This window comes from Felis catus, chromosome C1, assembly GCF_018350175.1.
Source record: "Felis catus isolate Fca126 chromosome C1, F.catus_Fca126_mat1.0, whole genome shotgun sequence".
Classification (NCBI taxonomy): domain Eukaryota; kingdom Metazoa; phylum Chordata; class Mammalia; order Carnivora; family Felidae; genus Felis; species Felis catus.
The window spans coordinates 36,921,087-36,933,606 of NC_058375.1; the positions used below are offsets into that span (position 1 = coordinate 36,921,087).

Here is a 12,520-nt window from a genome sequence, read left to right on the forward strand (position 1 = left end):
TATTTTGTGGGAGTGTCAGGTCAGGTATCTATAAATCCTGCCCTCAGCTCCTGGCTTGTATATGCAACTGCTAATTCAGCATCCTTACTTGGAAGTTGGATCCCTATTTTCACACTTAGCATACCCACCCCCAAAACCATGATTTCCATTGCCCCCTCCCCAGACCCCCTTCTCCCTCAGTGTTTCTGATTCAGGAAAAGGCCCATCTTTACTCAGTTGCTCAGGCCAAAAATTTGAGTTAACCTTTTTTTTTTTTTTTTTTAAGTAGGTTCTATGCCCAACATGGGGCTTGAACTCATAACCTCGAGATCAAGAGTGGCATTCTCTACTGACTGAGCCAGCCAGGCACCCCCAGTCATCCTTTTTTGACCTCTTTCCCTCACATCTTATAACTAACCTATCACAATCATGTCCATTTTACCATCAAAATATGTCCTGAACCTGGGGTGCCTGGGTGGCTCAGTCAATAGAGTGGTTAAGCGTCTAACTTCAGCTCAGGTTAGACTTTGGCTCGGGTCATGATCTTGGTTCGTCGTGGTTCATGATGGTTTGTTGGGGCTCAGCATGGAGCCTGCTTCAGATCATCTGTCCCCCTCTCTCTCTGACCCTCCCTTCCCCCACTTCTGTATGTGTGTGTGTGTGTGTGCACGCACGCGCACTCTCTCTCTAAAATAAGGGTGGGGGGGAGCCTGGGTGGCTCAGTCGGTTTAGCGTCCGACTTTGGCCCAGGTCATGATCTCATGGTTCGTGAGTTCGAGCCCCGCATCAGGCTCTGTGCTGACAGCTCAGAGCCTGGAGCCTGTTTCAGATTCTGTGTCTCTCTCTCTCTCTCTCTCTCTCTCTCCACCTCCCCAGCTCATGGTCGCACTCTGTCTCTGTCAAAAGTAAATAAACTTAAGAAAATATTAAAAAACAAATTCAGAAAAACATGTCCTGAATCTCACTACTTCTCACCACCTCCCCCCTCCCGCCTAGCGGAAGGCACCTAGTTGCTGGCCTGGCCTTCTGCAGTGACCTGGTCTCTCCACTTTTCTTCTTTACTCTCTGCAGGCTGTTCTCTGCAGCCAAAGTGAGCTTTTAATGACAAATTGTATCATGTTCCTCTTCAGTCAAGACCCTCCAGGAGCTTCCCATCATGGTGGGGGTAAAATTCGAACTCCTTGCAATGGAGCCGTGAAGCTCTTTGGGGTCTGGCCTCTCCTCTCCCTCCACTCGCTCGTTCCCTCTCTGTGTTCCAGCTACCCTGGCTGTCTTGCTGTTCCACATAAACGCCAAGCTTCTTCATGCCTCAGGGCCTTCATCCTTGCTGTTCCTTCTGCCTGGAAAGCTTTCCCTCCAGAACTTTGCATGGCTTACTCCAAACAGCAGAGTGCCTTTCTTCAACGTTTATTTATTTTTGGGACAGAGAGAGACAGAGCATGAACGGGGGAGGGGCAGAGAGAGGGAGACACAGAATCGGAAGCAGGCTCCAGGCTCTGAGCCGTCAGCCCAGAGCCTGACGCGGGGCTCGAACTCACGGACCGCAAGATCGTGACCTGGCTGAAGTCGGACGCTTAACCGACTACGCCACCCAGGCGCCCCCAGAGTGCCTTTCTTGACCACGTGTTCCACAACAATCTTCCCTTTTCCTCTTGTTATTCTCCTCCTCTGTCTTATTTTTCTTCGGAGCACTTGTTTCTGTCTGGCATTAGTACCTATATTTATTTGTTATTTTGTAGTCCTCCTCCCTTGGAATGTAAATTCTACGAAGGCAAAGACTTTGTTTGGTCACTTAGTAGGTGGATGCTTAATACATATTTATTGAATGAATATGTGTAATATATAAATGTGTGTGAGTGTAATGTTTGTGTGTAGATATATCTGCTGCGTGGATAGATACCCGTGAGAATGTCTGTGTGCAGAGCCATGGGGAATAATGACATAGAATTTGTAAATTTGCTGAGTTTGTGTGTGACCATGACTACTTCTGTGAGTGCCTCGCTGAGAATGTCCATGTGTGTGTATTTGGGCATGAAACGTGTGTGCGTGTGTGTGCTGTGGATGTTTGGTCACGTATAGCCTGAGTGTCTACGTCAGCGAGGGTGGGGAGCTGAGACACTTGGGCAAGTTCTTCCTCTTACCAAATGGACCTGCCGTTGCGCCAACCCTCCCCCGTTCCCTCCCATGCCCAGGACACAGGAAGCACCTATGTGTCTTTGGGAGCCTGCAGACATTGGGTCACGTTCCAAAAACGACACTTCAGGCCAACACAGGTGGGCACTCAGATGAGGACTGTGAGGGTCCAGAGGAGACCTGGGGCTGATAGGACCTTGGCAGCCTTGTGCTGAGCTGGGCCGTCTCAGCAGGAAGGATGATAAATTAGCCACCAAAAAATGAAGCTGAAGCAGTGTGGGCGGGCTGGGCCCTGGATTGGCTGTGTGGCCTCAACATGTCACTGCTCTTTCTCTAAGCCTTGGTAGACTCATCTGTAAATGGGGTTCGTTGCTCTTGGGAAAATGATAAATAGAGGGAGGTAATGGTAGTGAATATATACCAGTCATAACAATAGTGTCCTTTTGTCTGTGTAGCGCATTAAGGTTTTAATCCATTATCTCAGAGCAAGTGCCTCAGTGTCCCCAGTCCAGCTCTGGACTTGGCCCCATGTGGGCCTCAGTAGGTGTTGAGTAAATAATACGTGTGTGAGAGAATCAGTGAAGGCACAGATAAGAAAGTGCCTGGGTGACTAAATGGAGATGGCTGCATAAAGCAGCAATTGGACTGATAAATCACAGTGACTGACATTTTTTAGCACATACTGTGTGCCAGGCCCTATTGTAAAGACTTCTCTTATTAGCCCCATTTTGCAGATGGAGAAACGGAGGGGCAGAGAAGTTAAGTGACTTGCCCAAAAGTCACAAAGCTCCTAAGTGGTAGAGTTGAGATTCCAGCCCGGGCAGTCTGACTCCAGAGCCCAGAGCCCAGGCCACTTTCTGATGGAGGGGCAGAAGCTCTCGGGGGTGAGGTGAACACCCAAGGTCTAGGCTAGGGATGTCTACCCCAGGGTGGAGTGTGATACCCTGGTTCAGGTCTCCTCTCCTCTTCCCCATCCGCAGGCGCACGCCGCGATGCAGCACTACGGGGTGAATGGCTACTCGCTGCACGCCATGAACTCACTCAGCGCCATGTACAACCTGCACCAGCAGGCGGCCCAGCAGGCCCAGCACGCCCCCGACTACCGGCCATCGGTGCATGCGCTTACACTGGCTGAGCGCCTGGCTGGTAAGGGCCATGGAGATGGGACCTTGGGGACAGAACCGTGGGGCCTGCGGTGGAGGAGAGGTCTGGGGGAGGAGGCTCTGGAAGTTGAAGACAGGAGGGAGGGAGCACTGGGAAATTTTACTCTGGGAGGCTATGGAAGACCCAGGTCACTTAGCAACACAGAAAGGCATCAATTTAAAATCTATGTGTGACCATCCAGAGCGCTCCTTGTTTGCCAGGACTGTGCTGGGCACTGGTGCTGCCCTGGCCTTTGGATTCCCTTAACGACCCCATGAGGGAGGGACTCATCCGCCTCTCTGCCTATCTTGCAGATGAAGACTGAGGCGGGAGGGTAAGGGACTCGCCTTGAGTCGCTGCAAGAGGAGTGGAGTGCCCGGGAGAGGGTATTTCAGGCACAGGGAGTCATACAAGTAATAACAGCTGGTTGTGTGCCAGGTGCTGTGTGAGGCTTTCTCTGTGCATCAAATCCAACCCCGATAAAGGAGGTTATTATCTCCATTTTATGGACAAGGAAACTGAGGCTCAGAGAGGTCAAATCTAGGTGGGGATGGGGCTGGAGGGTTTGAACATGACACTAGGGCTAAAAATATAAGCTTCGGAGCCCCAGGTCTGTAGTTATTGGGGGTCTGCACATTCACCTCTCCTCTCTGAGCCTGTGTCCCCTTTAATCAGAGGGGACAATAGGATGATCGGGAAGTTATTTGAGGTAACATAGGCAAAGGATTCAGCAGAGATTGGTAAGTGCTCAGAAGTCATTATTCCTCAAGTCCCAAGGTAAGGGCCCATGAGGGAGCTGCAGTCCTGTGTCCCGGTCTCCCTTCTACTGATTTGCTGCCCTGCCCTGTAGCCCCTCGCTGGGTGTGAGGAGGATGTGACCGCATAGGTGAGGGGCATGATTCCCGGGAGGTGGGGCCGCCCTTTCTCTCCTGTCTCAGATCAAACCTTGAGCAGCTAGTGAACCCATGTGGGTTCACTGCCCTGTGCCAGGCAGTACTCAGAGGACTTCAGGGCACCCCCAGGGAGACCAGGTGCTCACAGAGCCATAGAAGAGCACGACAGGAGTGTGGCTAAGATTCAGTGGCGGGGCAGCTCAGAGCAGCGGCATCTGGTGTAGTCAGAGCAGCCTTCCCGCAGGCTGTGGGGGAGGAGCCAGGCCTTAAAAAGGAATGACTGGTGAGGGCACCAGCATGAGCAGGGGCACAGAAAAGGGATGGGATATGAGGACCCTGCCTGGGAAGAGGTGTCGGCCTGGGGGAGGGCGGGGCAGTCATTTCCACTCCTTGAGACCCTGCGGGGCCTTGGGGCAGGGCTCAGTGAACAAAATCCCTGGGCCCCTGGTTGTCTTCTTTAGATCAGTGTGGGGCATAAGTCTCCAGTGTGGGAATGTGGGTACAGTCCTGTCCTGGCTATGGCTGCATCTCTGATTTGGAGTGGATTCCCTATCCCGAACCTGGTGGTGACACCAGCTCCTCACTGTGCTCTAGACCCAGAGAGGAGGCAGGGGGTGGAGGCTCCTCTCTGCTGGTGGGGGCAGAGGAACGGGAACATTTAGCACTCCACCCCAATTCTCTTAATTCTTAAGAAGGAAGGACATGAGCTCTAGGTGGGCCTTTGTTTGGAGGCCTCGCCTTCTGGCAGAAAGTTTTGCTGACGGTACAGACAGCCCGGCCTCCCCTGTGATCACCCACCCGTATGGCCCCTGGAGCCAGCAGCAGGGTGCTGAGCCGCTGCTCCCTCAACCAGGGTTCAGCTGACCGAGGGGTCCCCAGTCCCCAGGTAACCAGTGTGAGCTCAGTCCAGGCTGGGATTAGTGCCAGTTTGTGAGAGGTTCAGGGCTCCCTCTAAACTGAAGAAGGAGCAACCCAAAGGTAGCCTTTCTGGATACCCAGTTGCCTCCTTCCCCATTTAGAGCACCGTGGATGACTCCCCAGTCCCTGGAGTACAGGGGAAGGACTCTGGCAGCCCTATCAGAGGCTTACCCAGCTCAGGTTCGCTTCAATACAGGCAGTCCAGGATCCATTTATGGGCTATGGGAGGCAGGGGAGAGAGGTTACTGTCCATCCACCAGGATGTGGTCAAGCAGAAGGGCTGGATCCTAGACACCAGCCCTAGGCAGATCTCTATCCTCAGTGGTTTTCATGTCACCAGCATGTGAGCAGGACGGTAGAATCAACAGTCCATTAGCTCTGTCTCCCATCCAAGCAGTGGTTAGAACCTAGTCTTTTTTGTCCTTTGAGGAAGCAGCCAAAAGGGCCAAGACTAGATGCAAAAACTTTCCCGTGCTCTGAGGGCCCTGCCAGTGCCGGGCTTTCTTTTGAGGAGACATAAGAGCAGGAGCCTCAGGTCTTGCTATCAGAGACTCTTAGGCCAACTTGGATCCTCAGAGTCATACGCAGAGGACATGGAATCAAGTGCCAGTGAATTGTGTACCAGTCAGACCTCACCTAACTAGACCTTGCAGATACCATCCCTGCTGCCAGCCTGGCTTCTCACGGTCAGGGGCCAATATTCTGTTGGTATCCAGAATCTAAGGGTTATAGGATGTTATAACCTTTGTGACACTGGTAAACAGATTATTAGCATCATGTGGTCTCAGAATATTATGCTCAGCATCCTAGGACTTTGAGGATCTTAGGGCAATGTCCACCTATCTACCCATACACCCTCAAACCAAACGAGGAAGACTGCTCTCAGTCATATTCCTGACAGCTGTTCATGGAGATGAGTTAGACCTCTGTGGTCCTTATAGTGAACGTGGGCAAGGAGAGATCTCAGAACCCCAGCCATATGGAGAGAAGTTGCGGGGTTTCCAAGGGGAAAGGGCCAGGACCCGGCTCTGCAGGAGCCTGGGTGTCTGCAGTGGGTCAGAGCAAAGTAAGATTCAAAACCTATTTCCCATAATTAAATGGGCGCCCTCTCCTTGCCCTCCAACGGCTGTACATTTCAAGACATCATCTTGGAGGCCCGCTATGGCTCACAGCATCGCAAACAGCGCCGTAGCCGCACGGCGTTCACTGCCCAGCAGCTCGAGGCCCTGGAAAAGACCTTCCAGAAGACTCACTACCCAGACGTGGTGATGCGGGAGAGGCTGGCCATGTGCACCAACCTGCCTGAGGCCCGGGTGCAGGTAGGTCCCCGCTCCTCTAAGTGGACCTTGCAGACAAGCACCAGCCCACCGACCTGGCTTCCCTCTGCCCAGGAGCCAGCATTTTTATCCCTCAGTGCCCGTGTAACTGCTCTCTCCATGAATGCCTGCGATGACAGGAGTGGGGTTTTGGAAGGGACTGGGGTGCATGTTTCCTGCGGGGTGGGAGGCAATGTTATCATGCACGTCCCCTCCCAGAGCACCCAGTTCCACAACCCACAGCTGCTCTCCCATCCCCAGGTGTGGTTCAAGAACCGCAGGGCCAAGTTCCGGAAGAAGCAGCGCAGCCTGCAGAAAGAGCAGCTGCAGAAGCAGAAGGAGGCTGAGGGCTCCCACGGGGAAAGCAAGGCTGAAGCCCCAACCCCAGACACCCAGCTGGAGACTGATCAGCCCCCAAGCCTGCCCAGTGGCGACCCCCCCGCCGAGCTTCACCTGAGCCTGTCTGAGCAGTCGGCCAGTGAGTCAGCCCCTGAGGACCAGCCAGACCGGGAGGAGGATCCCCGGGCAGGAATCGAGGATCCCAAAACCGAGAAGAGCCCTGGCGCTGAGAGCAAGGGGCTGGGCTGCAAGAGGGGCAGCCCCAAGGCAGGTGAGGCTTGGCAGGTGCCGTGGGCGGGCTGGGGCCCAGTGGAGGGAAAACAGCCAGATCCTGCTGGACAGGGCCCTGGGTATGTGAGGTGGATCAGAGCAGGGATAGAGTCAGCTTTTAACACATGGCACTAGGGCATGATCCCTTAGAAAGGAGTTGGCCAGGGCGCCTGGGTGGCTCAATTAGGCATCTGATTCTTGATTTCAGCTCAGGTCCTGATCTCAGGGTCGTGAGGTGGAGCCCCACATCAGGCTCCACATCGGGCTCAGTGCTGGGCGTGGAGCCTACTTAAGATTCTCTCTGTCTCTCTGTCTCAAACAAACAAACAAACAAACAAAAAAAGATAAAAAATAAAAGAAAGGAGTTGGCCGTAGCAGGCCTGTGCCAGGTCTTTTCCGGGGAGGGCCGGGTGGCAGGGGAGGAGACTTAGGGAGCCCAGGGCAAAAGCTGTTTATCAACCATTATGGAAATACTATGGTATTTTAACAGCCAGCACAGATGCACCAGTGCCTATCGGGTGAATTCCACACTGGTATCAGGGACTCTCACGTGCAGCAGAGACTCAGAGCCACGTTTCTGAGGGAACAGAGCTGTGGGGTGAGGCATAGCTCAGACACAAATCCTGAGCCCAGGCAGAGAGCTGGTGAGGGGCGGGAGCCACAGACAGGAGAGGGGAAGGGGAGGTGACAGTCCTCCCAAGAAGTCAGACACGGGGGGCCCTGGCAGGGTCTCTGGGACTGCCCTAGGAAGCCTGGCTCCCCCCCTCCCAGGATTCTGAGGGGTGCTTCAGGACACGCCTTGGCTGAGATGAGTGGATACGGTTTCAGCCAATGCCTGTCTTATCTGCAGTGCCAAGGGGTGGGAAGACTGAGGGAGACCCTCCTGGCGGACCACTGTCCTTGTCCTGAGCCCTTGGTTCTCGGTTCTCTGCTTGCAGATTCCCCAGGCAGCCTGGCCCTGGCTCCTGCAGCACCCGGGGGTGGCCTCCTGGGCCCCTCCCACTCCTACTCGTCATCCCCGCTGAGCCTCTTCCGTCTGCAGGAGCAATTCCGCCAGCATATGGCAGCCACCAACAACCTAGTGCACTATTCATCCTTCGAAGTGGGGGGCCCGGCCCCTGCCGCCGCTGCCGCCGTCCCCTACCTGGGTGTCAACATGGCCCCGCTGGGCTCGCTGCACTGCCAGTCCTACTACCAGTCCCTGTCGGCAGCCGCTGCTGCCCACCAGGGCGTGTGGGGGTCCCCGCTGCTGCCCGCGCCCCCGGCAGGCCTGGCACCTGCCTCTGCTGCCCTGAACAGTAAAACCACGAGCATCGAGAACCTGCGGCTTCGGGCCAAGCAGCACGCAGCCTCTCTGGGACTCGATACGCTGCCCAACTGACCGCTGGCCTCCAACCCAGCCAGGGGTCTTGGGTGCCCCCTCCCAGCCCCAGGGTTACCCCCAGACGGCTTGCATGGAGTTAACTCTATGAGCCCGGGGATCCTGGGGCCATGGAGTCCTGCCCCCATCCCCCTCCCTGAGTCCCAGCCCCCGGGTGAAGCCCACACTTGCACACCTTCTGCATGGCCCTGCTTGGATCCCACGGAGGCCGAATCGGAGGAGGGGAGGCTGGGGCGCCCGCAGCCTCTGCAGGAGAGCGAGGCCCTCCGTGGCCAGATCCTCCCCTCTGCACGGCCTCCTCCCTGCCCTCCCTACCTCCCCTTTGCCCCCTAGTAAGTCGATGTGTGGAATGTGAGGTATAAATATAAATATATAAAGCTATATTTTCAGGCCCCTGCCTGCCCCAGCCCCCCTGCCGTCCTTGCCTCCCCGTACAGCGTCCACATCTCTCTCTGGCTTTCCTCTGTCTCTCTCTCTCTCCCCTCTCCTTCCCTGACCTGCCTCTGTCCTGTTTCCTACCCCTCTCTTCCCAGCCTCTGTCTTCCCCACTCTGGACCTTTGCCCACATCTCTTCTCCCTGCTCCTGCTTTCTTTCTTTGGTCCTGGCTGTGTGATGTTGTCAGTTCCCAGGCTATGTTTTGTTTGGGATTGTGACTTCTTAGTTGTAGTGATTTTGCTTTTTCCTGTTCTTCCTCCTGCTTCTTCCCACCTGCCTGTCTCCTCCCTGCACTGCACCGGCCTCTCTAGGCTGCTGTTCCTCTCCATCCCCAGTAGAGGTGGTAAGGCCCTAGCTGGAGACCCTTTTGCCACGGAGCTGAGGGCAGGAGCTGGCATTGGCCTCCTTAGCCGTCCTCCCTCAGACCTGTCATCTAGAAGGGGTCACAAATCACATTCTCTTCTCTCTCTTTTCTCAGCTTTGAGGCCCCACCCAAGATGGAGGAGGAGGGGAGTGGAGGCAGGAGTCAGGCTGAGGCAGGCAATAGGATGGCGGCATCCCTGCCTGTAAGACCTCCAGGACAGAGGACGGCCGCCAGTGTTCATCCAGGACTGACCACAGGGTTCTAGGTCTCTCTGGTGAGACTTCTCTGGTTGGGGGGAGGAAACAGGGGAGGGGGGCTCTCAGAGAGAGGTCTTTTCAGAGGAATGGGGCAGATTCTTTTCTCCCACTCCCTGGCCCCTAAGTCCTGCAGTTAGAGTCTGCTGCAGGGGTGCGTCTGAGCCAGGAAGAAAGGCTGAACCCTAACTCCTGATCACAATAAGTGCAAACCACACAGCAGTGCATAGTCTCAGGCTTCTGTTGACATGCCGTCCTGGAGCTAATTGTTGAAGTCAGGGCTTCTGTCCAGCTAGTCACTGGCATGGAAAAGTGGGTTCCTGTTTATGTCCAGGAGGCCAGCTCAGCAAACTTCCCTTCAAAGCAGTGTGGCCTTGAGTCAGCCCGTAGCCTCTCTGGGCCTGTTTCCCCATCTGGATTAGATGGTCTGTAACGTCCTGCCCAGCTGTAACATCCTGCATGTCTGGGCTCACAACCCTTGCAGGGTGGAAGTTTTTAGTTAAACTGACAACGACAACAACAACAATAACAACAACAACAAAAAGGCTCTCAAAAGTACAGTGGATGAATTGGAAACTTACTGTTGCCTTGCTGTGGAGCAATGAGTGTTGTACGTACAAGCCTTTGCATGAGCATGGCCACAGTTTCTGGGTCTCAGTTTCCCCATGAATATAATGGGTCCCTTCTAGTTGAGAAAATGTGGATTTGACCCTGATTTCCTTGAGTCATAGTGCCAGCTTTTGAGGTTGCCCCATCTCCATGCCTTTACAGGGTGTCAGGGACTCGGGGCAAGGGGAGGGGAACGGCTTGCACAGATTCTGAGTCATGATCCTCAACCCTTTGTGGCTCACCACTGAACCCTCAACACTCTACTTACAGAAATTGCATCTGGAAACCAGGGTAAAGATTCCTAAGGTGTGTCTCTTCTCCCGGTGGTAGGAGGCAGAGGCCCCTGTTGGGGCCAGGTAGGACGGGTTTGCAGAGCAGTAGATGCCCATCATTCTTGGCGTTTGTGCGGGGATGGTGTTTTTCTGAGCTGGGTCGGATGGAGGAGGCTTTGAGGGGGGGGGGAGTGAGGGGGATGGTCACCTGGGCCAGGAGAGCTATTTTAATAAGGCAACGGACTGAGACTAGGTGGATGGTGGGGCAGGGGGCCCTTGTTTCATGAGAGGTGGGGCTGAGGGCCTTGAATCCAGGCTAAAGACTTCACCTTGATGTGGCAGGCAGGTGAGGGGGATCAGTTGAACCAGGATCTGGGATCTGGGATTTGGAAGGTGAATTTAACAGCCACTGGAGCATCAGAGGAAAAGGGACTCAGGCAGGAAGACTGAAGGATGGAGACTCTCTGAGACAGAAGGGATTTTTGGTTTGTCTTCTGGGATCAGCTCCAGGAAGGTCTGTTTCTGCAATGAAAGCAGTCTCATCTAGATCAGGCGTGGGGACTGACACCTTTTGCAGTCCCTGGATGCAGGTGACTGTCAGTAGGCCTTGGAATCCAGCAGCTCTAGATATTACCATCTTCTCCAGGAAGTCTCCCCTGACCTCCTAAAGGGCAAGTCCACCCTGGAGTCATGTTCTGTCTTGGCTGGAGCTCAGCCCAGCTTCTCTCGGATCTTTGTCGACATTTCCTCGTTCAACTGATCCAATTCCACTATCCCAGAAAAGGCAGGGAAAGTATACATGATCCCCTGCCCCTGTGCAGATGTCAACCTAGTTAGGGGACCAGCCTGTTACTGAAGACAGCTAGAGAGCTGGAGGAGAGTGTACCATGTGTCTCCTACAGGAGTCAGAGGGTATGGGCTTGGCGTGGGCCCCTTGTACCTGAGATTGAAGCCTCCCCTGGGGCCTGCTGGCTCACCGTGAGGCTCTATCTCTGACCATTCCTTCCAGGAAAGCCTCATTCCTCACCTCTCCCTCTTATTTGAGGTCTCCATTTTCCCTGCTTCTTCACTTCCCCTGAGCATGGTCCAGGGGCCTGGGCCCCCAACCCCGACTTGGCAGCTGGAGGGCTGTACAGACTGCTTTCCAAACCAGCTGTTTTGTGACCATTTGTGCTTAGAGGTTGTGCCAGGCCGTGGCAAAAACACTGTGTACTGTATTTATTTATTCTGTTAGTTGAAAAAAGCAAGACTCAAATTTCCCCCTCCCTGCCCTGCCTCCTGTGTAGTGCAGCATGACACTCTGTCCTGTGATCCGTCCGTCTGTCTGATTTCCTGTGATGTTGTGACCTGTTCTTTGTCCTTCTTGGCTAATAAAAGAATCCGGCAGCACAGCCCTTGGTCCACATTCATTCCCAGAGATGCCTGCAGTGGGCTGAGCGTCTCAAGGTCTATTTCCTGCTTGTCCAGCACTGTGGCCAGTGGGGGTGGGAGGCAGGCATGCCTCATGATTGGCCACTCCCATACTGGCCTCGTGGCTCTCTCCATGGCCCTTACCAATCGTGGCTGTTGTCTGGAGTGGTTGTGGGGAACAGAGGGACCAGGGTGGGGGAGGGTTCCATCTTCTGTGGGCTGTTTAGACCACAGTACTTGTGGCAGGTGCAGGGCACTTGGGGGTATTCAGGGCAGCCTGGGATGATGGGTCTGCAGGATAAGGAGAGGCAGGGGATTCCATGGGAAACAGCAAGTAAGCCAGGCCCAGAGGGGGATGACAGACAGGTACATTTGCACCTAAAGCCAGAGCTGTTCTCCAGCGGGATGGACGACCTCTGGAGGGAATGAGCTCTTTGTCCTCAGAGATGAACAAGTAGAGAATGAAGAAGAGATTTCTGCTATGGGTGGCAGGATGGATTAGAGATTTATGAAGGTCCTTCCAGCTTAGGGTGAGCAGTGTGTGTGTGTGTGTGTGTGTGTGTGTGTGTGTGTGATTATAGCCTATAAGTCTATAAGTATGTATGAGAACCTGTGCCATGAATTCATAAGTGTGTGTGTGTGTGTGTGTGTGTGTGTGTGTGTGCGCGCGCGTGCGCGCGCGCGCGTGCGGGTGCGCATGCATTTCTGCTGCATTTCAAGAAAAAGAGTACAGGCATCTTCTCTATTCAGCTTTCACTGCCCTTCCCTGGGGTTCCAGAGTGTCTGTACAGGGCCCTTGAGCC

The 12,520-nt window shown here is 54.4% G+C and overlaps 1 protein-coding gene across 2 annotated transcripts in view; it reads left to right on the forward strand.

Moving 5' to 3' along the window:
* Nucleotides 1-11,698, forward strand: part of DMBX1 (diencephalon/mesencephalon homeobox 1) — a 23,440-nt gene extending 11,742 nt beyond the window's left edge. For both annotated transcript variants that reach the window (XM_045035751.1, XM_003990053.4), the window contains exons 2-5: nucleotides 3,093-3,258; nucleotides 6,207-6,385; nucleotides 6,644-6,992; nucleotides 7,930-11,698. In XM_045035751.1, coding sequence (XP_044891686.1) covers nucleotides 3,105-3,258; nucleotides 6,207-6,385; nucleotides 6,644-6,992; nucleotides 7,930-8,372 — 1,125 coding nt within the window. In that variant the 5' untranslated portion in view covers nucleotides 3,093-3,104 and the 3' untranslated portion in view covers nucleotides 8,373-11,698. The remainder of the gene's footprint in view (nucleotides 1-3,092; nucleotides 3,259-6,206; nucleotides 6,386-6,643; nucleotides 6,993-7,929) is intronic.
* The last annotated feature ends 822 nt before the right edge of the window (nucleotides 11,699-12,520 follow it).